Genomic DNA, 26734 nt, shown 5'->3' on the forward strand with positions numbered 1-26734 from the left:
CGAAGTTTTGTTTCAAAGTAGACAAACAAGAAAACAAGAAGATTGTCGTGGATGATTACTGATATTACGGCTAGCGACCGATTTGACGTGACTGAAATAGGACTGAATCTGGACTTGTCAGGAATAACCGTATTGAGTGAGAATACAAGCCTGATTTTGAGGGAATTGTTACAGATTTGCGGTGCGGAGTCGTGTTTATAATACGTGGTGACAGGCGTGTGTAGTGTGCATAGAGTGTCGTGCAGGAGGAGCGCTTCTCAATCACGATCGTCGTTGCTGGCACGCAGACCTGACTGCGCTCACAAGAGGAGTTAGCACTCTGAAAATATTATGAGCATTCACTGACCAAAAACAACAACAACTACACACCATTAAGATGGAGTACAAAGCATTGTATGACTTTTGCACTGCCGATGAAGATGAACTTCCTTTCAAGAAAAATGCTATTCTGAAGGTAATTCATGTTCTCGACTCGTCCATTCCACGGCACGAGCGAGTATGACTGAGCTAACATGTTAATACTTAACGTTTAATAGACATGATTAGTAAACTTTCCTTTCTTTACTTCACATTTGTAAGATCTTGTAGTCAGAACTGTGTGCTAAATCAGGAAAGGAAGAGTCTGACACTATCAAGTACAGTAACTGTTAACATTAAAGGGGCATAGTCCCGGTAGTGTAGAGGGCGCTGTTGATGATACTGCCGATCACCGTTGGTGTTAGCATTGATACGAATATTACCGAAGTTGAGCTGTCATCAAGAGTAAAGTGCGTAGGTGTTGCTAAGTAATGTTGCCTTCTCAGCGCATCGCGCAGTCTGTAGAGTAAGAGAATGCCAGAGTGCGTGCATATGTGCTTGTTATTATGACGTCACAAAAGAAGTTTGCTAAAGCTGTCATCCCCTTCAGCCGAATCATGAGCCGAACTGTGATCAGACCACTGACTACAGTGGATCGGACTTCTTCGGACTTGGGGAAGTGGGCCAAAGCATAAGCGCTAAAGAGGAGTCAATAGCATAGGTCTCTATAGGAAACTTGCGCCGTGCGCCCGCGTACGCATTTGACTAAAAGTTACCGGGACCATGCACCTTTATAACATACAGACTCTAACATTAGAGGAAGTGTTTAATCTAGTGATGTACTGTAGAAACGTTATCTAGATGTAGATCCTCTAAATATATGTTACTAAATATTGTAACGACATGATTATGAAGACTTCTTTTTTTTTTTTACAAGCCAAAATGTAAAATGTAAAAAAAAAAGATATATGATTACACCGAAGCAACAGGTGGACATGTGTATAGGAAGAGTGGTCACAGTGGAGATTGTCAGTAGTGGTCATCCAGTCCCATTAATGATGCGCAGGTCTGAGTGCGTCATTGGGTTCTTGAATTGTGTGCATAGAATCTACACCTTAAAGGTAATTATGGAATGCTTAACCCACGAGGCGAAAGCTGAATAATGGATTAAGGCTAAACTCTGGAGGACCATGGTGCATGCACACTATTCCTTCTGACGTGCAGAAAGACATGTCCGTCATATGTTTTATAGAATGGGGGACAGCTAGTTTTCCTGGCAAAAAGGCATTTTTTGATCATGGCATGGAACCTGATGGCAAATTACTGGTTGCATTTTCTTTTGGCTTGCCATAGACAAAAATTATGCATCCAGTATATTAAATGCTTGCTTAGTACACAAACCTTTCTTACTTTGCTACAAGTGCGCGATATTGAATACAATTGTATGTTCACAATTGTTGTCATCTGTGAGGCAGTATGTGGCCGGTAAAAATCAACACACAGCCCTTGGCTAATGAGATCACAGGATTTTTGCTACAAATTCCATAATCTCTCCTGTGCATGTTTGTAAACTCGCATGATCCGGACATGATCCGTACAAATGATCCATACAAATCAAATGTCTTCTTATGATTACCAGTACATTGTACAATTGTACATGTAAAGCCCGAAGGATAACTACCGGTATATACAGCCCAGTCGCGGTATGCCATGCTTTGCACGGCGTCTTTTCGGGCTACCCGAAAGTCAGAATTTCTTGATGTCCACATAAAGACTAAAGTTAGACACCAAACCCAGGTGTTGTATGGGAGAGCCACCTTCTTCTGAGAGTTTACTATAAAACCAAAAACATTCGCATCATGAAACTTTCACAAATTGGGGCCAGCGGCATTTTTTCACGCCTTAAAACCGTCAAAATGGCCACTGGCATTCATTGCATTGCTAGACAAAAACTTTTGGATGCATTGCCTGTAATTTCATGGATTTTGGCTCATGAAATTTGTGAAAGTTTCATATGCACAAAAATGTCTAATTTTACAGTAGGTTCCTTTATGATTTTTCCATTTCGAAATGACATTTTTGATAGACTTATGTTCCTCCCCCTAATTTTGTTGTACCACTCTACATGTACATGTGTACAACCCTACCCGTGTTAGCACACACGGATGCATGCATGCACGCGCGTTTGGCATGTTGGGGACAGCATGCATCTATATGCATACAGGCTAACAAGGTTAGGGGAGGGTAGAGTGGTATGGCAAGATAAGGGGGGGGGGGGGGGGACATACAACTGTGAGGAAGTTTTTCCGATGAATGAGTTTAGATTTCCTATTCTACATGACTTTCATCGGGCTACAAAGTAACTTTTATGAAAGTGTGGTGCTTACAGTGTTCTCCTTACGTATTGATATCTCTTGCTTATCCCTGTTATTAATAACCTGTGTGTATCATTGCCTTGAGAATAATTAGTATTTACCATCAGCTCTTGAATTGAGTATAAGGAGACAGTCTTGCCTAGTATTCATTTATCATGTACTGCGTATAGTGAAACATTAGAAAGATGGACATGTATTATTTTTGTCACATTATGCTATGGTGGAAGTGTTAATCATGATAATAGATTCTTGACAAGCTTCACTTTCGTATACAGGGCTATTTCAGTTTCAATACCATGACCACTGGCCTGCTCTGCAGCCTTTGGCTGTCGCGTGTTCCTTGCGGCTAACATCTTTCACCTGGCCTCTCTGACAATATTTTGCATTACTGAGTCTGCTGGTCATGTGAAGAACTCTTAAGTCTGTCTAGACAGTGCACTACATTTTGTTTAAATGGTTTTTAAAATGAGGAATTCATATACGTTTGTAGAGGGCATGTACATTTGTAGAGATGGTAGGAATATAAACACTTGTGATACTGTGACATTTTGTACTGTACAGTACTGGTACTATACACTGGGCCAAAAGCAATATGGTATGGGAAGTACGTATTTTTCCTCAATTCATGTTTATACTTATCAGGAGTTTACGCTAGACCTTTTGTCTATTAACCACTTGCCTTTTTGCAATTGATGTGACAATTTTTATATTTTATAAGAATATTTGAACAGTTCATTTCATGCACACTTGATAGCAGAAATGAAAATCTGCATCCATTAAAACTTTTACAATAGAATGTTACATTTGATATGGTTTTCAGGGCATATCGCTAACACTGGACTGTTTGCTGAAGGATACATCGTAATTCCATTTAATGAGCCAATATAGGTGTGGTTACCCAATACAAAGATAAAAGTCAATGTTGTACAGTGTAGTGGAGATGCATACATACATGTACTTGTACTTAGTATTTTACACTTAATGTCTTGAATTCATGTTCGTTTTTAAACCGTTTTAGAATTCTTTTGTCTCAATACCACAGCTGTTGTGAACATACAAGTCTGCCTGTTGAAACTTAAATGAAACGTGGCTGCTTTGTTAATGATAGAATTTTCTTGTGAATTTCAATTGTTTTCATTTCTGCAGGTGATACGAAGAGAAGACAAACACTGGCTACTTGCTCATTTGGGTGCCAGGCAAGGCTTAATACCAGAGAATTATGTCACTGTAGAAAGGAGCCATGGGTAAGTTTGCTTTGATGCAGGTACACAGCTTGGCATAGCATTATATAAAAACTACATTGCAAAGTGTACCAATATAAGCCTTTCACCATGAATGCCATGAAAAAACAAAAAGAGCAAAAGATTGGGTAGAAATTTAGCAAATCAAGTCGGGTACATCTAGTAGGCCTACTACTTTATCCAGCACGCAACAGCTGCCAGCATGGACATTTCTGGGCATTTTGAAGAACTCGTCTTCATCTCATATCGTATTCCATACACCATGTGTTTTATGCTATATTTATGTAATGATTATAATCCTTTCACATGGATTAATTATCAGATGGATAGTCATGTACTGGGACACCAATACTACTCACACAGTGCAACATGAATTCATTATGTTTTTTATCCTGTGTGCCCCCCCCCCCAATATCTTCTGTAGATGGTACGTTGGAAAGATTACACGAAAGCTAGCAGAAGACCATCTAATGGCCATGCCTCGTGACGGTGCCTTCATGATCAGAGACTCGGAGAGTAACCCCGACCCAGGAAATTTTTCCCTCTCGGTCAAGTGAGTATTCACAGATTTTTGTGGAACGAAGTGCTTCTCACGCACTGTTGATTTCTCATGCCGGAGGTCACCTCATGACCCTGTTTCACAGAAAAGCTGCTCTTGATAGTGACACCTTCCAATACCAGGGGCTGATCCAGGAATTCTGTAAAGAGGGGCGCCTTTGCAAACGTAAAGGGGGGGGGGGGGGGCGCGTATGCACCCCTCCCCTCATTTTTTCTTTTTATTTCTTTTGTTTTAACAAAAAAATAAGGGGGTGCGTGCCCAGTGCACTCCCCCTGGATCCGCCACTGAATACGCATGACCTCAGAATTTGATAGTACAAATTCTTCCACAGCAAAAAACAACAGGTCCCTGCAAGTGTGTATGTCATGGTGGCATTACAACTTCTACCAGTATTTCTGTGCACCTCTACAAAGTAATTACAAATTGATTTCTCCATCTAAATTCTGTTCTGTTTTAGCCATGTTTTGAGCTGAGCCAATGAGGGACAAATGTGTGGGAAGGGCAGTGGTTTTCATCCGCAAGACTTTGAGAGCCCCCACACCCCATTTTGTCTGAAGATTGCCTGGATTGGTGTGGTGAATTTGAGGCAGAAGAATCTAGGAAGAACGAACTGTACCTCCAAAGTCGGTCTGAAGTTAAACAAAATAGTCTATGATATCAGTTGAATTCTGCATCAAATTTACCACCCAAGTTGCCATTGTTAGTGATTGTCCTAGTCCTCTGTATACGAGACCACCTTTGGCTTTGGTGCTCCCTCAGTAAGCATGTCACTTAAAGGGATGGTGCAGTATTGGTGGAGATGAGAATTGGGCTTTTAACTTTTTGCGAGGTACCGAGAAAACACTTATGATATAGTACAGAGCATACCATTTTAAGAGGAATTCAAAGTTTATTTGATGAAAATCAGGTTTGGAATAACTGAAACATCCAAAAACAAAGTAAAACAAAGCGATCGTAATAAAGTGTGGGTCCCACACTTTACTAGAATCGCTCTTTTTTGGATATCTCGGCCATTTCAAAACCAATTTTCATCAAATAAACGTTGAATTCCACATAGAATTACATGCTCTTTCATATTTCATAAGAGGTTTCTCATCATCTCACCAAAAAATGTTAGAAACCTGAAATTAGGTCTCAACCAAAACTATACGATCCCTTTAAGGAGTAAACACTCCCTAGAATTTCTTGTGTGCAAGAAACTTTCGCGAATTCCTAGTGAAGACGAGATTCATGTATGTAAAGTGATCGCAAAAGTTCAGCGAATCCCTGCATTACTAGTACACATGTATATAGTATACTTATGGTTTTTCATGGTTGGCACTTTGCGAAAGTTTCATTCTGCGAAAGAGACTGTTGGCTCCAATTTGCATAAGTTTCATGCCGCAAATATTTCCGGTTTTACAATATTCCATACCCAGATTAAATACTCAATTTCATCCCTGTGCTGTCCCAGTGTTGGCATTATATCTTTTTACCCCCTTCTGTTTGTCCTTTTATTATCATTATTTGTTTCAACCACTGCAGGTTTCAGAATGCCATTCAACACTTCAAGATCCTGACAGATCAGTCAGGGAAGTACTTCCTGTGGGTCGTCAAATTCAATTCACTAAATGACCTGGTAGAATATCACAGAACGAACTCCGTCAGCAGGACACAGGTAGGGACTCTATCTATTCTACAAATGACTTTGATATTTAACTATCATAGTGATATTACTGTACATGTACTTCTTTACAGATTTCCCAAACAGCAAAACGTGCAGACTGTTCACAGAGCTGTATCCGATTACACACTAAAACTGCTCTCAGCCATGGGCAAAAGTTCTTCATGCATGTATCACAGTACTGCCAGAACTGTACAGCAAATCTAGATGTTCAGATATCTACATCTGTATAAGCAAAAAACAATCTATATGAAGAACATTATGTACTTAAAATAACCAAGAATAATACAATTGACCATGGTGTTTAGTCTGAACTCCTAATATTGTTTGTACAGGTTGTGCCAGGGACAAGTGGGAAAGATGGTTTTGCCATCAAATTTCTGTAAATTGAAGGTCGCTGTCCTATTCAAGTGATGATTGCAAAAGGTTAACATGCAGAATTGTGCAAAGCTATTAACCTGTCTACAGAATTTCAAAAGATGGGCTTTGCAGACAAGTGGGCTTTACCTATCCAAAACATCTACATGTAATCCAATAAAGTTGCCCTCGTAGACAACTACAAGTACTTTGCATACCCAGCACCCAAGTACTGTAGACGTAGAGACTGATATGGCTGTACAGGTTCTAGTTCTTGCTGTACATGCCCTCTTGAAATGTTGGTTTCATATTATTGGCTTGTCTAAGTGGTGTGAGCGACATAAAACTTACTTTTAGCACAAGTAGTTCATGGTGTAATTTTCCTGGTATCGCATCACAATTTGCTTTGCATTTGCCATGCTGCTGCAACTCCAACTATCTTTTGTATAGCAGTGTTCTACCATGTAGAAGTGTACAGGATACCATTTGAAAAACTATCCATCAGCTGAAATTACTAGTCAAAACTGAGTTTGAAAATAATTCCCTGTAGTTGACTTATGATTTGTATGTATTCTGTGTGTGTGTCCTTGTGTGTATGGCTTTGTTTGTGTGTTTCCAGCTTTGTTGCAATGATACAATTCAAATGCCGTACAGGAGTGGTCGAGAGCAGTGCACATAGTGTTGTGTTGTGCCTTCTCATCATTGTGTGGCATTTCAAAGTCTGTTAGTATGCTGGAAAGGTCTCCGTGATATATTCACCCCATCATTCATAATACATTGGCCTATCTAGCAGATGTACATATGGTGCTTGGGTTGTGTATGCATGATTTCTTATAATGTCAGCATTCATGTGTGCAGTAGAGCACACATGAAACAAATTCCAAGTGGAAAATTGGTGTATGATGGGCTTCTTGACTACTCAGATTAAAGGGAAGGTAAACCCAAAAAGCAATGTGGATTGAGTGAAAGCAGCAACATTAGTAGAACGCATCAGTGAAAGTTTGAGGAAAATCGGACAATCAATGCAAAGTTATGAATTTTTAAAGTTTTGGTGTTGAAACTGCTGGATGAGGAGACTACTAGAGGATATGACGTATGAGTGGACAACAATACAAAAAAAATATAAAGGAAATTCAACAAAAATTCACTTTTCTAGAATTATGAAAGAGCAATGGACCAGCATCTTTCAGAAAGCAGGGGGAATAATTGCTACCCCTAACATATGTCAATATCAAGTTGATGGAATTTTTAATTTTCATGAAAAATGGATTTTTGTAGAATTTTCTTTATATTTTCTTGGTATTGTTATCCACTCATACGTCATAACCTCTAGTAGTCTCCTCGTCCAGCGGTTCCAACACCAAAACTTTAAAATTTCATAACTTTTGCATCGATTGTCCGATTTTCTTCAAACTTTCACTGATGTGTTCTACTAATGTTGCTGCTTTCACTCAATCCACATTGCTCTTGGGGTTTATCTTCCCTTTAAGTGTCCTTAGGCTGGTACACATGCACGTGATGTACCTACACATGTAGGAGGAGAAAATGCTGTGACAGGATGATGTGCTTTGCTTTCAAATTCTCCCTAGCCTACATATAACTGTAAAAACTCAAATGGCGGTGGTACTATTCAGTTTCTGGAACAGCGTGTTGACAACGCTACGCTGGTGCATAGCACGATCTCTATTGTATATCATGCACTAAAAACACAATGCACTCTTCTATCTCCAAACTACCATTTTTTTTTTAAAAGATTGTTACCTGTTGGGAAAAGAATATCAATTTATAAGGTCTGAACATGCATTTCTATTGTGAAGTGGCAATATATTTGCTAATCATGACCAAAAGAAAGAGAGGAAAAAATAGCTATATATGCGATTATTGGATATACATTATATGCTCTGCCTATGCCTGCTGCACAGTAACTCTGCATTACTGAAAGTGTACAAGTGAAAAAAAAAGTGTGACCTTGCTTGACCTCCGTGTGTCGCATGTGGGTGCATTAGATCACCTAATTCATTTGCATGTAGCGTATGGCCAGCATACGGACCCGACTGCTGGCGGCAAAACGTTTTCACTTTTACGCGATAAGGCAGAATTGAAGATTACTGTTATTTGTTTATGATGTATGTTATTCCAATTCCAATTCAATCATTTACTGTATACGCTGTTAATTTCGCGTACAGATATTTTCGCGAATGACGAGGTCATAGACATTTTCGCGAGATGTTGTTTTCGCGAGTCGATGCTGATGCAAGACGTTAATTCTCTAATAACAAAGCGCATGGAGACATTTTCGCGTGTTGTTAAATTCGTGATCCAACTGTGATTCGCGAAATTCGCGAAAATTAAACCCTCGCGAAAATAACAGCGTATACAGTAAATTGTCCATGTCAGAATATTTGTTTTGTTTATTTACTTTCTACAAAAAGTATACTACATATCATTCAAATGACATGTAAAACATCAGAAAAACATCATATTTTGTCAACATTGTAAAACATAGAAAATATCATTCAACATATCTCATATTAACATCGATAATCAGACATCAACACATTGCTATATCTTGGTATATTATATGTAGACTGTGAATGCAATTAATACCACTGAACTGAACTAATATCACTGGACTGATCAGGGATGAGTTATTTCCATGTCTTTAAGGTACAATAAAATGATACATGTACAAGGTGTATCATAAAATTCTACAAATCATTTGATAACCGGATGGAGTAAGGCACAAAGGAGTTCAGCTATTAAATGGGATGTTCTTTGCTGTGATGGATTTCAGTCTCCCCCACTCGTCAACATGTGCTGTCGTTACACGAGGGCATTTTTCTGTCCATTGCTGTACTCCATTATTGCGAATTTAACCACTCGCAAATTGTCGGGAAGTCCCGGTTTGCACAAAATTACCAGGTAGAATCGCTAAATGTATGATGTATACATTGATATTCTGTCACAATGAATACAGTGTACCAACATTTGTCTGAGATGACAACTATGTCAGAGGGATCTCTTCTGTATTATTTCCAAGTGATGGCATTTCCACAAATGAGTGACTGATCCTGACCTTCATACCTACATCCAGTGCTACAGGCCACCACAAAAATGGCATACTTTTAAATCCTTATTGTTAATTTCCTGTGGTTAGTCTTCGACTGCAGAGATCCCCTTGAAATGTGGCTTACAGGATATCCAGACACACATGTACATTGTATGCATGCATGTGCACACCCTGCATTGCATGTTGAGTAGGAGGTAATCCATACTTATATGGAAGCAAACTTTGACAGTATAGGTCTTTGTTTTTGCTTTATTTAGTAACTTCACATGTTGTAATGGTGCTAGAGGCAACATGTTTTGGGGTAACCTGTACACCTGTCCTTGCAGAGTAATATTTTCCTGTGTCACTAATTAGGAACATGGAAAATGTTCCAATGGAACTTGTGATGTACCATGCACAGTAAATCATCCAAGACTATGATAAACTTCATAAAAGTGTATGGATTGTGTGATCTACAGCCCCCCCCCCCAAAAAAAAAGAAGTGAAGGTTAGCGGTTAAAGCTACAGGTTTAATTTAAGAAATTTGTGTTCACAAAAGCATGAGAAAACTAGTAAAATTTATCATAAATAATATTGGCCAGAGCAGTGAATTGACAGATCTGTGTGTCTATGTTGTAAGTTTTGTTTTTATTTGTGATGTGAAGGTTACGGCCAAAACTTTGGCATTATGTAAAATTCTACAGTGATGCAGTTCAATGAAATCTGGTATAAGTATGAGCACTGGTAGAGCAATTCATTCGTCAGGCAGTCTTAATTACAAAATTTGTTATGAAATGGTCAGAGGTCAAGGTCATAAAGTTAGAAAGTACAGTATTCATGTATCCTGAAATACTTTAGGGAGCTTGATCAAACTACATGTAGCATTGTCTATAGATACAAAGATAAAAGGTGATAGCAATTTTTTTCCAGTTATTGAATCTAAATGCCAAGACTCTAAAGGGTCAAAGGGCAGAGGTCAGGAAGAAAGTTTTGGGGAATGAGATGGTTCAGATCAAAAGGTCAAAATGGGTGATTATGAATGAGGGAGAAACACACAGAGTCACACACTCACACACACACACACACACACACACACACTATATGCATGTACACTGTATGTACATAAATGTACATTGTGTACATATGTATGATACTAGTATATGTATTGTATCTTTATGTATTGTATCTTTATGTATGTCTGTCTGTCTCCTCTGCATATTCTTTGTCTAATTCTCTTACATGCCTGATCCTTTTATTCAATTCAATTACTGTTAATGTTGATATTTTGGCGTGATTAATTCTTCGCGTTGAGAGGCTCAAAAACATTTTGGCGGGTTCTTGAATTTGTGCTGTGCAATTGTCAACCTGTTCAAAATGTGCAGAGAAAATTGTGAAGATATTTTTCGGTTTTATAATTGGCGCTAGCCAAAAGTAGCACAAAATATGCACAAATTAATGTACTCAGAATATTTCCATGTTTACAGTTGTGAAAATATGAGAGAAAAAAAAAATGTTGCAGGAAGAGACAAGGGGACTAGTTTAGGATACAAGTTAGTTGACCTCCAAGTAATTTGCTTGACCTTCGTGGGGGGAGGGCGGGGGCCAAGTACAGCAATGGAAGGAAGTTTGCATCACACAAATTAAAAGAAACAGGATCCTTGATGCCACTCCATGTTGGAATCGAATTTTGTGAAACAGAATACACTCAGTCAAAAGCAAATTAATGATTATTGATCATGAACATGAAAATGAAAAATGAAATGTAGGAAAGTAGTGGAACTTTTATATGTCATTTTTTAATACAAAACAGTGGTACCTGTAGTACTCATGTAAATGTAATGTGGAAGTTTGATAAGATTATGACGTATTTTCCTCAGAAGTCTTATTCAGGTATTGTTTATATTGATTTACTTCTGTTGTTGTTTTTTCCATGTAGTCAAAAAGTCCATACCTACTATGGAATTATTGAAAATATAAATAAGTTTCATAGCTTTCTTTGATTTCTATATAATAGTATGTATACAGTCCATCACTGGCATCTAATGAAGCACAGTGTACATGTAAGTTCACCTTCAACATGTTGATTCTAAAGGACATGGTATGCACAGTGAAGTGTTGAACTCCTTTTCTGCATTGATGTGCAAGAGCAGCATACTGTTTACTCAAAGAGCTAAGCTCTTTGGTTTACTCCTGCATGGAAATAAATAAATGATTGTACAGCTGTCAAAGCTATTCAGGCACAGCTAGTTCCTTTTAAACCTTTGCTCACCCAGTCTTTATATTTGCAGAACAGTAAGTGTACAAGTTACAATGTATATCAGTTGTACATGTACAAGCAATTGTGTGTATTTGGCCTGGTAAAATAATGCTGGTAGAATACTGTACTTTGATACAAATATTAAACATGTGTGCATTCCAGACATCAATGTGAGATGTGAAGAATTATCTATTTTACCATAAACTTACCGCATAAGCACAGCATCAAAGAAGAGGAATTTCATGCACAACTGACTGAAAATACATAACCCATGACTTTTGCCCAGAGAGTACTGTATGCAGTATTGCACAAGTGAATGAACAACCAAATGGCTTACCCAACCAACTCCAGGGTACAAGTGCTTGATTAATTGGCCAGTGCAGTGTGTCAGATCTTGATATTAAACAGCTGCCCTGGAAGCAGTACAATGCATATTGCAGGCATTTATGAGTTTGTGTTGTATCCTCCCAAAGATGAGGTAGTCTTAGTATGTTGCAGATTGCACATTGCTATGTGCTGGGCTAGAATATATATTGTATAGAATGTTGATATGCAGTAGGTGCACAATAGATATGGTAACATTTTGTCGGTCTTGCGATGCACATCATATTCAATTCATGAATGTCAACGTGTTAAAAGACACCCTCTGTTTAGTTTGATAACTTGTGCAGCTCTAGTTCTTGATTTAAGATACATATAACTACAATGATGCACAATAATGTACCATCCGTGCATGAAATTTATGCATTCTTACGAGATATCGTACTGAAACATACATGTGATACATGTGTCCAGTCACAAGTTCTGCATTGTGTGTGTGTGTGTGTGTGTGTTATCACCTGACGTTGCTCTGTTTCAACACATTTATCTTAGTCATGAAGTGACTCATGTGCTATTCTTGCCATAGTGAATCCAGCCCCCTTTTTTCACAGGATTCAGTAGATCGTAGCATTGCCAAAATGCATTGTAGGGCGTTCAAAGAGCTGCTCAGTTTCACAATGGCAACTGCACACCAGCCTCCCCAACACGAGAAATGCATGCCTTGAAAACTGTTTACAAAAGCCATCTGGGAAAAAAACAAAACAAAACAGGAAGAAAAAAAAAACACCCTCACCTTTAGTTCGGAAATCAACCAAATGGAAGGGAAAAGTATTGTCAAGAAGGTTACTGTTTTCTGCCATTTGCTTGTTTATTTGTGTGTTTCCTAACAAACTGAAGTAACTCAAAAAGTTATGAGTTCTGGTGAAATGTGCAGGACAAATGCACAATTCTGTGCAATAGTGACCCTATATTCCTGGAGAAGATTTGCATTCTTTGAATGCTTAAGTACTTGTACAAGTAGGGGCTATGTAGTACTAAAGCCAAATAGATTATGGGGAATTCAGGATGCATGATGAACAAATGGCAAGGTTTGAAAAGTATCGCGATGCGTTACGACACATCCTTAGCGAGAAGGAATTGGTCGTCAAGTCATTTTTGCAATGTGTTTGAAAGTCTGTTGAGTTTTGTTTGAGGTGGAGTTCTGTAGCAATTCCTGGATGATGCAGGACTTTTGGGAATTGTTCAAAACTTCCCACTGTAATACACTGGTTTCATTATGAGTGTAGAAGATCTCTCGGCCACGCCCATTGTATTCTTTATCTGCAATTTTATACAAATAGATAAGCAGACCATAACAAGGTATGTAAATCTATACATCTGAGGAGTGTCTCAGAATGTTGATTATGAACATCAAAACTCAGTATGATTTAGCACTAAAAACTTACTTCCTGGACGAGAAATACAGGCTTAATCCCATTCAACCCACTCAATGAGTAAATTCTAATACATGTTCTTCATCATGTATGTCAATCAGTGGATTGAAAATGGAATGTTATGAAGAGAAGACACAGTTTTCAATATATGGGACCAAGACAATCATCATGTGTAAATGAAAACTATAATTGAAATGACTCAGTCATCTGGTTGTTTGTTGTGGGTATGATATACTTCCAGTTCCTCTTCTCAAGTACAGTATTCTTTCTCAGTTTCTGATTATAGATGTCATGCATTCTGAAGGCATTTTGTGGGGGTGGGGGTTACGAAAAAAGGGGTGGGGGTTAGGAAAAGGGAGGTGGTTTTCTTGGTTGTCAATTTGAACATTGATGTGATTTGGAGGGTTTTGCAATGGGTTCAATCCTATGTCATTACTTAATAGTAGAGCTTAAGCTAATGGACTGTTTGTACAGTTGCATTCTGTTGAAGAATGGTGTTATTTCAAAGCATTGTCATGTTGCTTCAGTTCACTCTTCTGTTTACGAAGTAAGGGTTAACAGGAATAAGAAATGCACACGCACATTATACACCAAACGAGTCAAAATGAACACATGGTGATTATCTTTGCCTCAGTTTGATGTGTGTGGCGATATCCACAAATACAATACAAACTCTCCATTACGTCTTTCATCCAATGAAGTTTGCTGGCTCATTTCAGAACATGTTCTCTGTGGACACCGTCGAAGTGCAAAAACCCAGGTACGCTGCATTCGTACAGGTATCATATCATGTCGCACATATCAGTAAAGACACACAATGGTACAGCGACTCCCTCGTGTGAAATACTGATCATTCTGTGGGCATTGCAAGTGCAGTCAAGCAGTTTGACATTCCATGCGATTCCACTGTGTCTGGAACGGTGACAGAGTCTCAGCTCTATTACGAGCCTAGCCCCAGACCTCTGTACCGAGTGATGAAAGTGGAGGGAATGAGAGTGAGAGATACTTCCTTGTTATTACATGTTCGTATCTGCTGAGTGTTTGTGGTTTTGGTGTTCTGTTTTCCTATATAAGTGACTGAGCAAGTCATTCTTGGCTTGAACGTAGTGAGCTTGCATACTAGTAATATCTTACTTTTTTATCTCTTTCTTTTTGGGGTTCACCCCCAAGGAATTAAGCAACACTCGGGAGGATAGTGTATATGAACAATTCACCAGTAGGGCCCAACGATAGATGCATGTTTAAGATGTTGTAAATGGGTCAAATTCTCTGACACACTACATAGTGTTCTTTCTTTCTGGATCATGTGTATGTGTTTGTTTGTGTACTTGTGTGTGTATGTAATTGATACATGTGCATGTGTTTTATTTGTGTAACACATACAGTGGTGTTTCATTACTGACTTGCCAAGTCCTTAGAACATTTTATGACCACCTGATCACCAGTAATTTGATATTGTTATGGATCAGATGTGTCAAATAAGCTAGAAATTGTTCTGAGAGAATTGAACTTGTACCCCTTTAACATTAGGAAAATTTGGGGGACTGCAGTTTACTCTGCATCAGTGGTCCAACACGTCATTGATTTGTCTTTTGTACTATATATGATTTAAAATTATTGTTTTTAAAGCTAAGAGGAATGCTTTTTATGAATATTCATTTACGTATCTATAGATCTTATTTGTCAGTTAAACTACGTGTAATATCGTCCTTTTTCTTTCACTTGTGTGGAGGCCTATACACGTATTCAAAGTAATTGTCCAGGTCACTATTAAAGAAGGGTATAAATCACACATTGCCATACAGGTCTGCTGTTTATATGGGAGCTATGCATAAGTGCAGCATATAACAGCATAATTTATACAAATTAATGAAATATGTATCATGCTGGTAATTTTTATCTTTGAGAAGTACATTTAGCCTACTATAGTTGATAGACAGTGTACAGTGTAGACCATTTATTACAATAAAGGGTAGAGAGTTACTGCATGCATGCTGCATGCACACATGTTCACATGATGCATCACACGGGGTACCACGTTGTGTAGCGCCACCTCACGTCTACTCGAGGACAGCTGCAGAGAAGTGCATGCACTGTGTGTGCTTCAAGTACATAGTCATTCCCATGCCACTGCATGTTACACTATGCATGAATGGTACGCTGTGCTAGCAATAGCGTGTGCTTCAGTACAGTGCAGTGTATTGCAGTGCAGTGGCTAGCGCGCGCTTAGCTCCAGCACTAAAATGATTTCCCACTTTTTGGCACCCAGGGTACAACCTTAAAAAAAAATTATAATAATTCAACAAAATGGCTGATTTTTATTTGGTACCCCGGGATACCATTTATGTCATCATATGTACATATGATACATACTGAAAAATTTTATACAATACAATGTACATTATACAATGTACATGTGCACATGAAGTACAGGCTGCACAAAGTCTGCATACAAGCATACATTACACTGAACTAACAGATACGCATGGATATGGGATGGGTTGTACAGTCTGTGTGCACATGCATGCTATATCATTTGGTAGCAAGTTCTCAAATCTCGTAGACTCTTTGCTCTGTGTGTATGCAGTAAGGATACCAGGAATTTATGAGGCAATGTTTAGCAGGGAGCCAAAATACATATTAAAGAGGAAGTGTTTAAAGCTAAAACTTAGTACTCGGAATGGCTCAAAATTCATCTTCCTGAATTTGGAATTTGCTTGCAATATATCGTAAAGCTCTCCTTTAAAAAAAAAAGTGTGTGTAAAAAATTAATAAATGAATAAAAAATAACAAACTTGTGAGACATTGAGTTGTTTGGCAATATTTCAAGATCAAAAGTGTAAAATAATGACAGTCGATATGCCAACTTTTATTCCTGAAGCACCCACCCTGTTCAGTATAGTACATATAGAATGACGCTAGCATGCGTTGATCGAATTGTGTCCAGGCAGTGGTATTGAATTGCATGCAGACTCGCGTGCAGTGGATACCGCTATGACCCGATATATTATTTTTGATAATCAAATAAAAAAATCCTGTAGCAGCCATGATCTGGTAAGCGCTAAGATTGTATTACTTTTGGCACAGCTTTTTGGCTAATAGTTCTCATTTTTGTTATTATTACACAACTGAAGTTGTATTATTTGACAGCATTATTTAAACATTTTATATTCATATGTGTACAAATTTGATAAAAAATTGACAGGTTTGCCTACATATGAGAACTGTATTTTGGCTTTAATGGTATATGAATGCCACAAATGTACTTTAAAGTTTATTAGGTACAGACCCCCAGGTTTTTAATTATTTCTAGACAGCAAAGTGCATTTGATACAAATGGCCTTTTGTGCACAGACGTAAAAATGATTGACATGCAAATTTCGTTTCCAGGTCCCCTTATTCTGAGGGCATTCCTGCCCTATGCATTTCCCCTCTAATGTAAATGACACACTGTCATGTATTCCCACAAGGGACACAGTCCATTCAGCATCAGGGTTGGGTATGTTGTCTTTGCCAGGTGAAGATGAATGACTGTACACTGTATAAATACTTGTCGTTCATCTATTACATCGTATGTGTACAATATAGAACTATATATATCCTACATGAATAGTACAGTTGTATTTACAAGACATATGTGTTGATGTGACTTACTCTAGTACATTACTAATATGCATCATCGGCAGAGACATCTAAAGAACTCATGAGTTGAAATCCTTACATTTCATAATATTTAAGCTTTCACCATTGTGTATCTTATCTTTATTCTTTCATCCTTGAGTGGATCTTGAGTGGATCTTGACCATTTTATTCATGGAAATGATGCAATGCAAATTTCAAATTGCAAATTGGAAGTACTGTAAAACGAGAAATTTTCGCGTGCATTTTAATTTCGCGAATTTCGCGAGCGCCAAAATTCGCGAAATTAAAATGCACGCGAAAGTTTTTGTCTACACTACATGCATTGAACGCCAGTGGCAATTCGCGAAAATTTCATGCCATGAAAAAGGCTGTCGGCTCCAATTCGCGAAAATTTCATGCCGCGAATATATCATGTTTTACAGTATTGTTATTATCATTAATGTTTTAATGATGTGACAACTTAAAAGCATATTATTACAGTTTTGTAGGCTTATCGGGGCATTGTATCACTGGAATGTTTTTGATTGGATCCTTCTAGCTTGCGACAATATTACACTTTGTATGTCTTCACCCATTCGATATGTGGCCCTAAGGTTTACTCTTTTTGTTGTTTTTTCACATATTGAAGTGTATTTGTTGTTTTTTATCCTATGTAAAAATACTTTCAGAGTAATGTGGTCACATGTGTATTACTAACAGGTGTAGAAAGATAAGATCAGTACAGAGTTAACTATCCCACGTCCTTGGACGAGCTGACCCACTAGGCAGTGGTCAGTGTTGCGATTGCGATCTTTGCCAATGTGCGCCTTCCAGTGTCCAGCATGCGTTGTGCATCCTGAGTAGCCCATTGTGCCTCTCTGTCATTTGTCACATTTACATCCTCTGACAATTTGCAGCTGGATTTTGACCAAACATGGCAGGATTCATCAATGGCAGAGGGGGTCATACAAGTAATTCATAATACAAGTTGTCAACATTCTGTCAGTTATAGCCCTTTTTGTGCTCAGACAGTGTACTTTGATAGTGTACATGTACTTCAGTTGTTGTTTTTTTTTTATCAGCATTCAATAATCCATCCAAACTTGACCAAAATGAAGATTTTTTATTATCGCATAAAAAGTAATGTTGTCTAGTGTACATCACAGTGTTATTACTGACTCTTGTCTGTGTTGGTGTGTGTGTGTGTGTGTGTGTGTGTGTGTGTGTATGTGTGTGTGTGTGTAGATGGGTGGGTGTGTGCATAGTAAATTATGGCTACCGATATGCAGTAAGTCATTCAGACTGAAAATGATCAACTTGGAAAAACTGATTTGGGTTTGATAGTGGCAAGTGTGAAGTGCCCATATAAGCCAATGCATAATAAAATGCAAAAATAAACCTGTTGTGCCTGTCAATGAAAGTACATGTACCACAATTTTTTGTGAGGATTAAACAATCGCCAAGAAAACTTGGGATGAAAATGTGCAGGTTTGTGAGCGTATTGGCATAACTCGATGGCAGGTGCGTGAAATTTGAAAACTTGTACTGTGTTGGATAACAAATGTGGATGACCTTTAACTTTCTTGTGCGTGTTATATCTTGACTGTATATTCTGGTAGTTGTGTTCATGCCACAACTCTCAATATCTATTGTTGACACTGCAGCAGTACAGTACCATGGATAATTTATTTCAAGGCCTCGGTACATCATGCTTTTTTTTTTGTACCCTTGATCAATAACAGCTGGAAGACAATGATACAATCTGTTGAGAATCACCATCAACAGGCAGGCTTGATAACTTTTTTCATATTGTTTCATCTTTCCTACTTGTAGGAGATCAAGCTCACAGACCCTTGTGTTCCACTCGACAACAACGGCCTAGGGGTAAGCTTGCCGGAATTTTCTCTAGTTCAGTACTGAGTTATGGCTCAGTTAAGATTGTTAGAGACTGATATTCACTTTAAATTTAATTTATTGGTGTTTTTAATCTTTTTTTTTTTTTTGTTGAAATATCTATGTGTAGATGCTCCCAGTTAAGATATGACTGGTATCAGTGTACAGTGTAGGCATGTTAGATCAATAGTTTACAATGTCTTTTGATGAATGAGTATGATAGCATTAACCATGTTGTAAACAGCACTTGAACTTGGTTCTACTGTTTGTGGTATGCAAGTGAAATTTGGCATATGTATGTACAATGTATGTATGAGCCTATCAACTTACAAATTTGAGCCTATCAACTTACAGGTACACACACTCAAGGTCAAAAAAAAAAAAAAAATCAAAGCTCAAGGTTAAATTCTTAAATTTTCACTAGTTTCCCCATGGATGTCTCTACAATGCCTGAAAGTATTTTCAGTTAGTGTATATTACCAGGTGAAGATTCTCTAGGGAAAGTTTTGGGCCATGAGGTCAAAGTTTAAAGGTCAAAGATCAAATGAAAATGCAAAAAAAAAATATATATATATATATATCTTGGTAATGGCTCATTTTATCTGCACGAAACTAAATATTCATGTACTGCCTGGCAGTGATTCTGTTGAGTGGGTCATAAAATAAAAGTCGGTTGAAAATCCAAAAATCTGCTCTTTGATGCTGAAATTATATTTTTTTCTACATATCTTGACAATTACTCAGTGCATACTGTACGAGCTGAAATTTTCGCGGTGGTTTTATTTTCGCGAATTTCGCGAATCGCCTTTGAACCGCGAAAATAACAACGTGCGAATAGATAAGTACAGTTAGACCTCGCAACCGCGAAATTAACAACACGTGAAAATGTTCTCCTAGTAGCAATTCGCGAAAATATCTGTACGCGAAAATTTCAGCTCGTACAGTACCCTAAAGTGAACTAGATATTTTGCACCATGATTCTGTGAGGAAAAGTTTTGGGCCATGGGGTCAAAGTTGAATGATTAATGTTAAAATATCTCTATCTTTCCCTGTATTTTGAAAATAGCTCAAATTATCGTCATGAAAATCGGATATTACCAACTTTACTGATTATTTGAAGAAAGATGTCGACAAGTTTTGGGCCATGAGGTCAAAGTTTAAAGGTCAAAGATCAAATGAAAATGCAAAAAAAAAAATATATATATATATCTTGGTAATGGCTCATTTTATCTGCACGAAACTAAATATTCATGTACTGCCTGGCAGTGATTCTGTTGAGTGGGTCATAAAATAAAAGTCGGTTGAAAATCCAAAAATCTGCTCTTTGATGCTGAAATTATATTTTTTTCTACATATCTTGACAATTACTCAGTGCATACTGTACGAGCTGAAATTTTCGCGGTGGTTTTATTTTCGCGAATTTCGCGAATCGCCTTTGAACCGCGAAAATAACAACGTGCGAATAGATAAGTACAGTTAGACCTCGCAACCGCGAAATTAACAACACGTGAAAATGTTCTCCTAGTAGCAATTCGCGAAAATATCTGTACGCGAAAATTTCAGCTCGTACAGTACCCTAAAGTGAACTAGATATTTTGCACCATGATTCTGTGAGGAAAAGTTTTGGGCCATGGGGTCAAAGTTGAATGATTAATGTTAAAATATCTCTATCTTTCCCTGTATTTTGAAAATAGCTCAAATTATCGTCATGAAAATCGGATATTACCAACTTTACTGATTATTTGAAGAAAGATGTCGACAAGGGTCAAAGGTCAAGTGAAAATGCTCAAATGAAATCTGGTTCAAGATATAAATACTAAAAACATTTGGGGTTGTGCTAGGGTTTGAAACATATTTCAATTTTGTACTAACCATTTGAATTTTTGTTTCATACTGTTAAAATTTGCAACAGACTTACAGGTATGGGAAAATAATGTCATAAGATGGAAATGTGCAGTTTGTACCAGTTACAATAGCAACATTTCTAGTTCTTTGTTATGAAGTGGATTCCTTCGAAACATGAGTGCATATCCACTGATAGAATTCACATTGTATTACAGATGTACATTTGAAAGTAACACTAAAATTCGAGCATGCATGCATGTAAGTGGGAGAAACCCTGAAAGAACTTGTGTGTATGTTTTAGAGTGATTGAAAAAGTGAAACCCCTTGGAGAGCAAACTCATACTAGATTGCCCTTATTTGAAAGTGAAAGAGTTATAGCAATGTCTTCACACTGTTGAAATAATCATACAGCCATTCGGTTGGTTGGTTACAAACTGGACTCTCAATTTCATTTTTACTGTTGTCACATGATTGGCATGTTATGTGTGTGATAAAAATAATGAAAAAAAAAGTACATGTATATATCAGGGCTTGACACTAACTTTCTTCCTTGGTGCCCCATTTGCACTAAAATCTTTGAATTTAAAATTTTGGTGACCCAAAAGGACAAATGCAGTGGCCCAAAGTAATAGGAGATGTAAGAACTCATTTTGGATTTTAGCTGCCTTATCAGGTCCCCAAAAGAAAATTCGATTGCTGAACATCAACTTTTAATGGCCTGGGGACACCAGGTAAATCACTAATGCTGAGCCCTGTGCTATAAACATCACTGTTAGGGTGATAAAATTTTGTATCTCAAAAATGTCTAATGTTCAGGAGAGCAAAAAACATGGCAGCCAAAACACTGCATCAAATGGGATTGCCTTTCCTTTGACATTCAGTGGTGGCTTTATTTTTGGGGTAAGACAGCTACAGACAGGCCTGTAGGATGTGGACAGGAAGTCACTTAACTGATTATCTGACAATTAATCAAAAAAAAAAAAAAAAAAAAAACTCAGAGATTTGAAAAGAAGTCTTGTCACCCCACCAACTTTGCATATATATTTATTTATTTACAAATATAAACATGGACATTTATGTATTTAATTCTTTATTTTCTGACATATAGTGCACGTTTTCCACCATTTAAAGATCTTTCTCTGGTCCTTTTCTTTGACAGGATATGCCAGGAGCAGCTCACCAACACAAAGACAATGGCATGAAGGTAACCTACCTTTCAAGTCCTAATTAGCGGAGTACTGTATACACCATATATTTCGCGAAGTTTTTATTTCTAGAATTTTGCTAGTTGGATGCTATTTGCAAATTTAATGCCATGCATAAATATTAACTCTAATCCCAACATGAATACAACATGCACATACATTTTTCTGTTCGTTACTTCACTTCTCAATTGTGAATTTAATCACTTGCTAAATCTTGAAGTCCCGATTCGGTCCCCCCCCCCCCCAAAAAAAAAAAAAAAAAAAAAAATAGAATGAATATAGTGTGCCGTATACAATTTGTGACCCATTTCAACCTCTCTCAGAACCAACACATTAATATTCTAGTGAAACCTTGAATTACAGTGTGCAGTTGCGGCTGATAACGAGTTGCATGAGTTTGAACACAAGTAAAGGTCGAGTCAGAATGAGTCACATTCAAGCACCAGGAAAGTTTGAGTCACAAAATGCATTGAAAGAGAAAAACCCTCCAAATTCTTATGAGGGATGGAAAAAAAGCAACAAAAGACATTTGGTCATAAAAAGTGGAATGTCCTAACCTCTGTGCAATCATAAATTATCAGGCTGTGGAGACATCATGACCTTATATTTATTGTCACTTTAGCATATTCAATGATCAACACCAAAACAAATAACAAATTTGATGTTGCATATCATGTGCTCTATTGGTGTACCCGACTGGTTTTACAACCTGTGGTATAGCTTGGCAGGTGTCACAACACAGCTAGCTATCTAATGCCCTCACCATTTTCTCTCCTGATAATTACTGTTGACTGCTCCCATTGACCATGAAGTCATAAAAACCAACATTTTGCGGTTCAGTTCTGCAACCTGTTTGTAAATTACTATTACTGTTTTTTATTTCTTTTTTTTGGTTAACTAAAATTCCTTGTTTTTGTTAGTGTTGTACAAGGCAGATTTAACCCTTTGTACATATCTATTTTTTTTTTTCTTCTGCTGCAGAATGCGAAATAACTCTCAGTTGCCCAATTGACAACTGATGTTCAGTTTGCAATATATTTCACACTGTCAAAGTGTCTGTATCTTTCTCAAATTGGCAAATTTGCATAGATCTTATTGATTCAACCAGTTCCAGCTTATCTTTGTCCATAGCAAGATATGTAGCGGCGTTTAGAGGTGCCAATGTAATGGTGACAAAGACGATGATTTCTGCAGCCAGTCCGCCCAGGACTTCTGGAATGGGTTAAGAGGGCTAGTAATCTTGTAGCACCTTTGGGCTGTCATTTCAGCAGAGAGTCTTAAAACATTACTTTTGTTCATTCAGCCTGTCCAACAGAATATGCGAGGAGCCCAGCCGCACAGGGACGATAGCATCTGCAAAGTAAGTAGATTGGAAGGTAAAACCTAAATGATAAATAATTTGTTATATAGCGCTATATCTAGTTACAAACTACCGAGAGCATTGCTGCTCTCTCCAGGATAATGTTAAAGAAAATAGAAAAAAAAATGAACAACAATTGCATTGGAAAGTTTGTAGGTTACTACAGTATTCACAGTATCCTCAGTATGATGATGTAATTGAAACATTGTCATTCATGATGCTGGAGAGAAGGGTACTGGGGTGAGTGCCTATCTGCATATTTGAGAATGTTTGTTATGATGATTCTACAGGGATGATAATTTACCATAGTCCTTCTGTGTGGGTATTGGCAGTGAGAGAAATCATCAGAAATCATGTTTCTCCTTTCAACTGTAATGCTCAGGATTCAATGTCGGATCAGTGCAATTAAAGTGCAATGATGGTTAACTGATTTGTTTTGTTTTAAAGTACATTTAGAGGTCAATATCTCCACCAAGTTAGTAGTCCATATACAGTGCTATGAACTGATTAACCATGGAGGTCTCCTTCTGAGACCACGTAGAGCACAGGGGCAGATCCAGGAATTCCATAAAGGGGAGGTGCCTTTACAGAATTAAAGGGGGGTGGATGGCGCAGGCAAACCCCATTTTTTTCTTCTTATTTCTTTTGTTTGAACAAAAAATAAAGAGGGGTGCGTGCCCGGTGTGCGCCCCCCCCCCCCCCCCCCTCTGGATTCGCCATTGGAACACCACTTCCAGTCGTCTACATCTGTAAATTTGCATATATTTGATTATAGATATGTGTCTTTATCACAATTTCCATCATGTATAAAAGATCAGTGTACCCCCTTCTCTTCCTTCTTCCCACTGACCCTTCCCCCCTTTTTTTCTGTTTATACCTCCCTGCAGTGCAAGGCTCTCTATGACTTCACCTCTGAGGTCGACAACGAGCTGTCATTCAAGAAGGGGGACATCATCCACCTGATCTCCCAGCCGCACGCCGAGTGGTGGGAGGGCGAGATCCGGACGCCCGCGGGGATCCGTTGCGGCATCTTCCCAAAGAACTACATCACAATACACGAGGGCAAACTCCCCGGGGGCTACTAGGAGGCGGGAGGCTAGACAAGGCGGCTGAGTCTTCGCAGATCGGTTATGGTCTTAAAAAGAAAGCAAAACCCCCCAAAACACACACCACCAAAAAAAAAAAAAAAAAAAAAAAAATGAGAGCGAAATGGGAGGGAACAAAATCAAGGATGAATTGCTCCCTCTCTGAATTTCATGCAAAACATAATGAAAGGGAGGAGATAAAGATAAGGAAAATATGCGGTCACGGTCATGTTTCCTTCTTTTTATCGTCTTTCTTCAACTCTGAGAAGAGCGCTGCTGTTTTGTTTCTTCAATGTATGATTTGGAGTCGCACTATTTTGCCTATATCAGAACTGCGAAAAGTTAATCACGTATCATGTACAGACGAGGGCCAAACTGTGCACATCCGCCCGATAACCTGGATAAACTGATTTGCCACAGCTTGATTGGTCCGAGGACCAGATTTGAATTCCAATTTAAAGACTCGTAGAGTGCTGAGAGGTCTCAAGCAGAAGTGTGCAGCATGTACAACTCTCGCTGAGAGTATCGGTTCATAGCATGACCTCCTCTCACCTTAACATGGTCTGATCTCTCACCGGATAGATACGGTGAAACAGACGTACGGTCGAAACAAACGTACGGTCGAACAAAACTATAACAAGATGGGAAGTGAAAGTTGAGTAAGAGCTGGTGTAGTCTCAATCTAATTTTGCTCACCTACAGCTGTGCATAAGCATGAAAATGGCCATGGTTACTGTGAAAAGCTCCCCGTGATACAAACGCGACATGCATGCCTGTAAACTTGTGATGTAAACAATGCTCTTCCTCATCATGGCAAGTGTTGGGACTCCACAGTTATGGATGAGATCGTAGGAGTAAAGGTCGTCTTGACATGGAATCTAAAAATATAAATCTATCTATATAATCTATTTTTTTTTCTTCTTCAAGGTATAAGTCAACCTTACACACCAAATTGGTGTCCTGAAGTAGTTGGTGGCCTGTAAAAGTTGTGACTGCACTGTGAGCAAAATCTAATATTCCTGTCCGTGTGGTATAACATGGGAACAAGGCTCTTCAGTTGTCCCATTATGTAACAGATTGCTACCAATGTCCTTCAACAGGGTGTGTCACCCCACCCTGTTTGCCTTATTCCCCCCCCCCCCCCCCCCCCGATTATATGCAAATCATGCTAATGGCGGAAAGGTCTCGGTCTTGTATGCACATTGTTTGTTTGGTATTCAAATTTGTATGCAAGCTTCCCATCACAAAGAATCCTCGTAAACTTCTGCACATTGTACGTGGGATTTTTCCAGAGGCTTGGTCTATGTATTTAAATGCAGATGTGTCAAACAGACTCCTCACTTTGGGGTCCTGCTTTATTGTTAGCATAAAATGAGTCGAATGCTTGGAATCTGTATGATTTACTCGCCTGTTTTGAGGTGTTTTCTGTTGTCCCATGATTGTAAGAGTTCAAAAAAGTGTGCGTCCAAATGGTGGCGGAAGAGTTGGCAGGCACATAATGAATAAAATGTCCTATTATATGGCATCATTTATCTTTCACCTGCCCTCTTTGCCTGCTTTCGTTCATTTTTTTCCCTATTCAAAGCTTTGATTCTGATGGGATATTTGAGCCATTTCAAATTTCTAGGGACAGTTCATGTGACATCTGCAAAAAAAAAAAAATAAATAAAAAAAAGAACATTGCTATTTTTAGAAATGGGCAAGTTAAACATTAAGGGATACAGTGTAAACATGAAATAGTCCAGATTTAACTGCAATTTACCTCTCGAATATGAGGGAATTCTGTGATGCGTAGAAAGTGAGAGCTCCATGTGACAGGAAGCTGAAAATACGATGGAAAAATTGGAAAAAAAAAAACCCAAATCGTAGGTGGAGCTGTCATATGATCGTCAGTGAGCAAAGCCCCCACTTTTCAGTTACATTTCTGCACTGTCGTGTTGAATAATAGACTCTTCCGTTTCTCATTGGACAGAGCAGTATGACCGACCACTGGTTTGTAGATCATAAATACGAGCATGTGACTAATAAGAATGTGAAAGCAATGCAATAGGCACGACGTTGACCAGTATGACACTATGTTCAGGTCAGGGATGTTTCTGATCCTGATGCTGGGACAGCTGACCTTGTATTAATGCGCCTGATCATTTTATTTGCATTTCTGTATGTATATCTG

At 38.2% G+C, this 26734-nt stretch overlaps 1 protein-coding gene across 1 annotated transcript; it reads left to right on the forward strand.

Annotated features, from left to right (window-relative positions):
- LOC140232322 (growth factor receptor-bound protein 2-like) lies at positions 1-26239 on the forward strand. The gene is made up of 8 exons (XM_072312452.1): positions 1-454; positions 3819-3916; positions 4338-4466; positions 5997-6129; positions 19007-19057; positions 22071-22115; positions 23420-23476; positions 24364-26239. Exons 1-8 carry the CDS (start codon positions 377-379, stop codon positions 24559-24561), a joined length of 789 nt encoding a protein of 262 aa, XP_072168553.1. The 5' UTR covers positions 1-376; the 3' UTR covers positions 24562-26239.
- Positions 26240-26734: the final 495 nt, after the last annotated feature.

Source organism: Diadema setosum, chromosome 8, assembly GCF_964275005.1.
Source record: "Diadema setosum chromosome 8, eeDiaSeto1, whole genome shotgun sequence".
In the NCBI taxonomy this organism is placed as follows: Eukaryota; Metazoa; Echinodermata; class Echinoidea; order Diadematoida; family Diadematidae; genus Diadema; species Diadema setosum.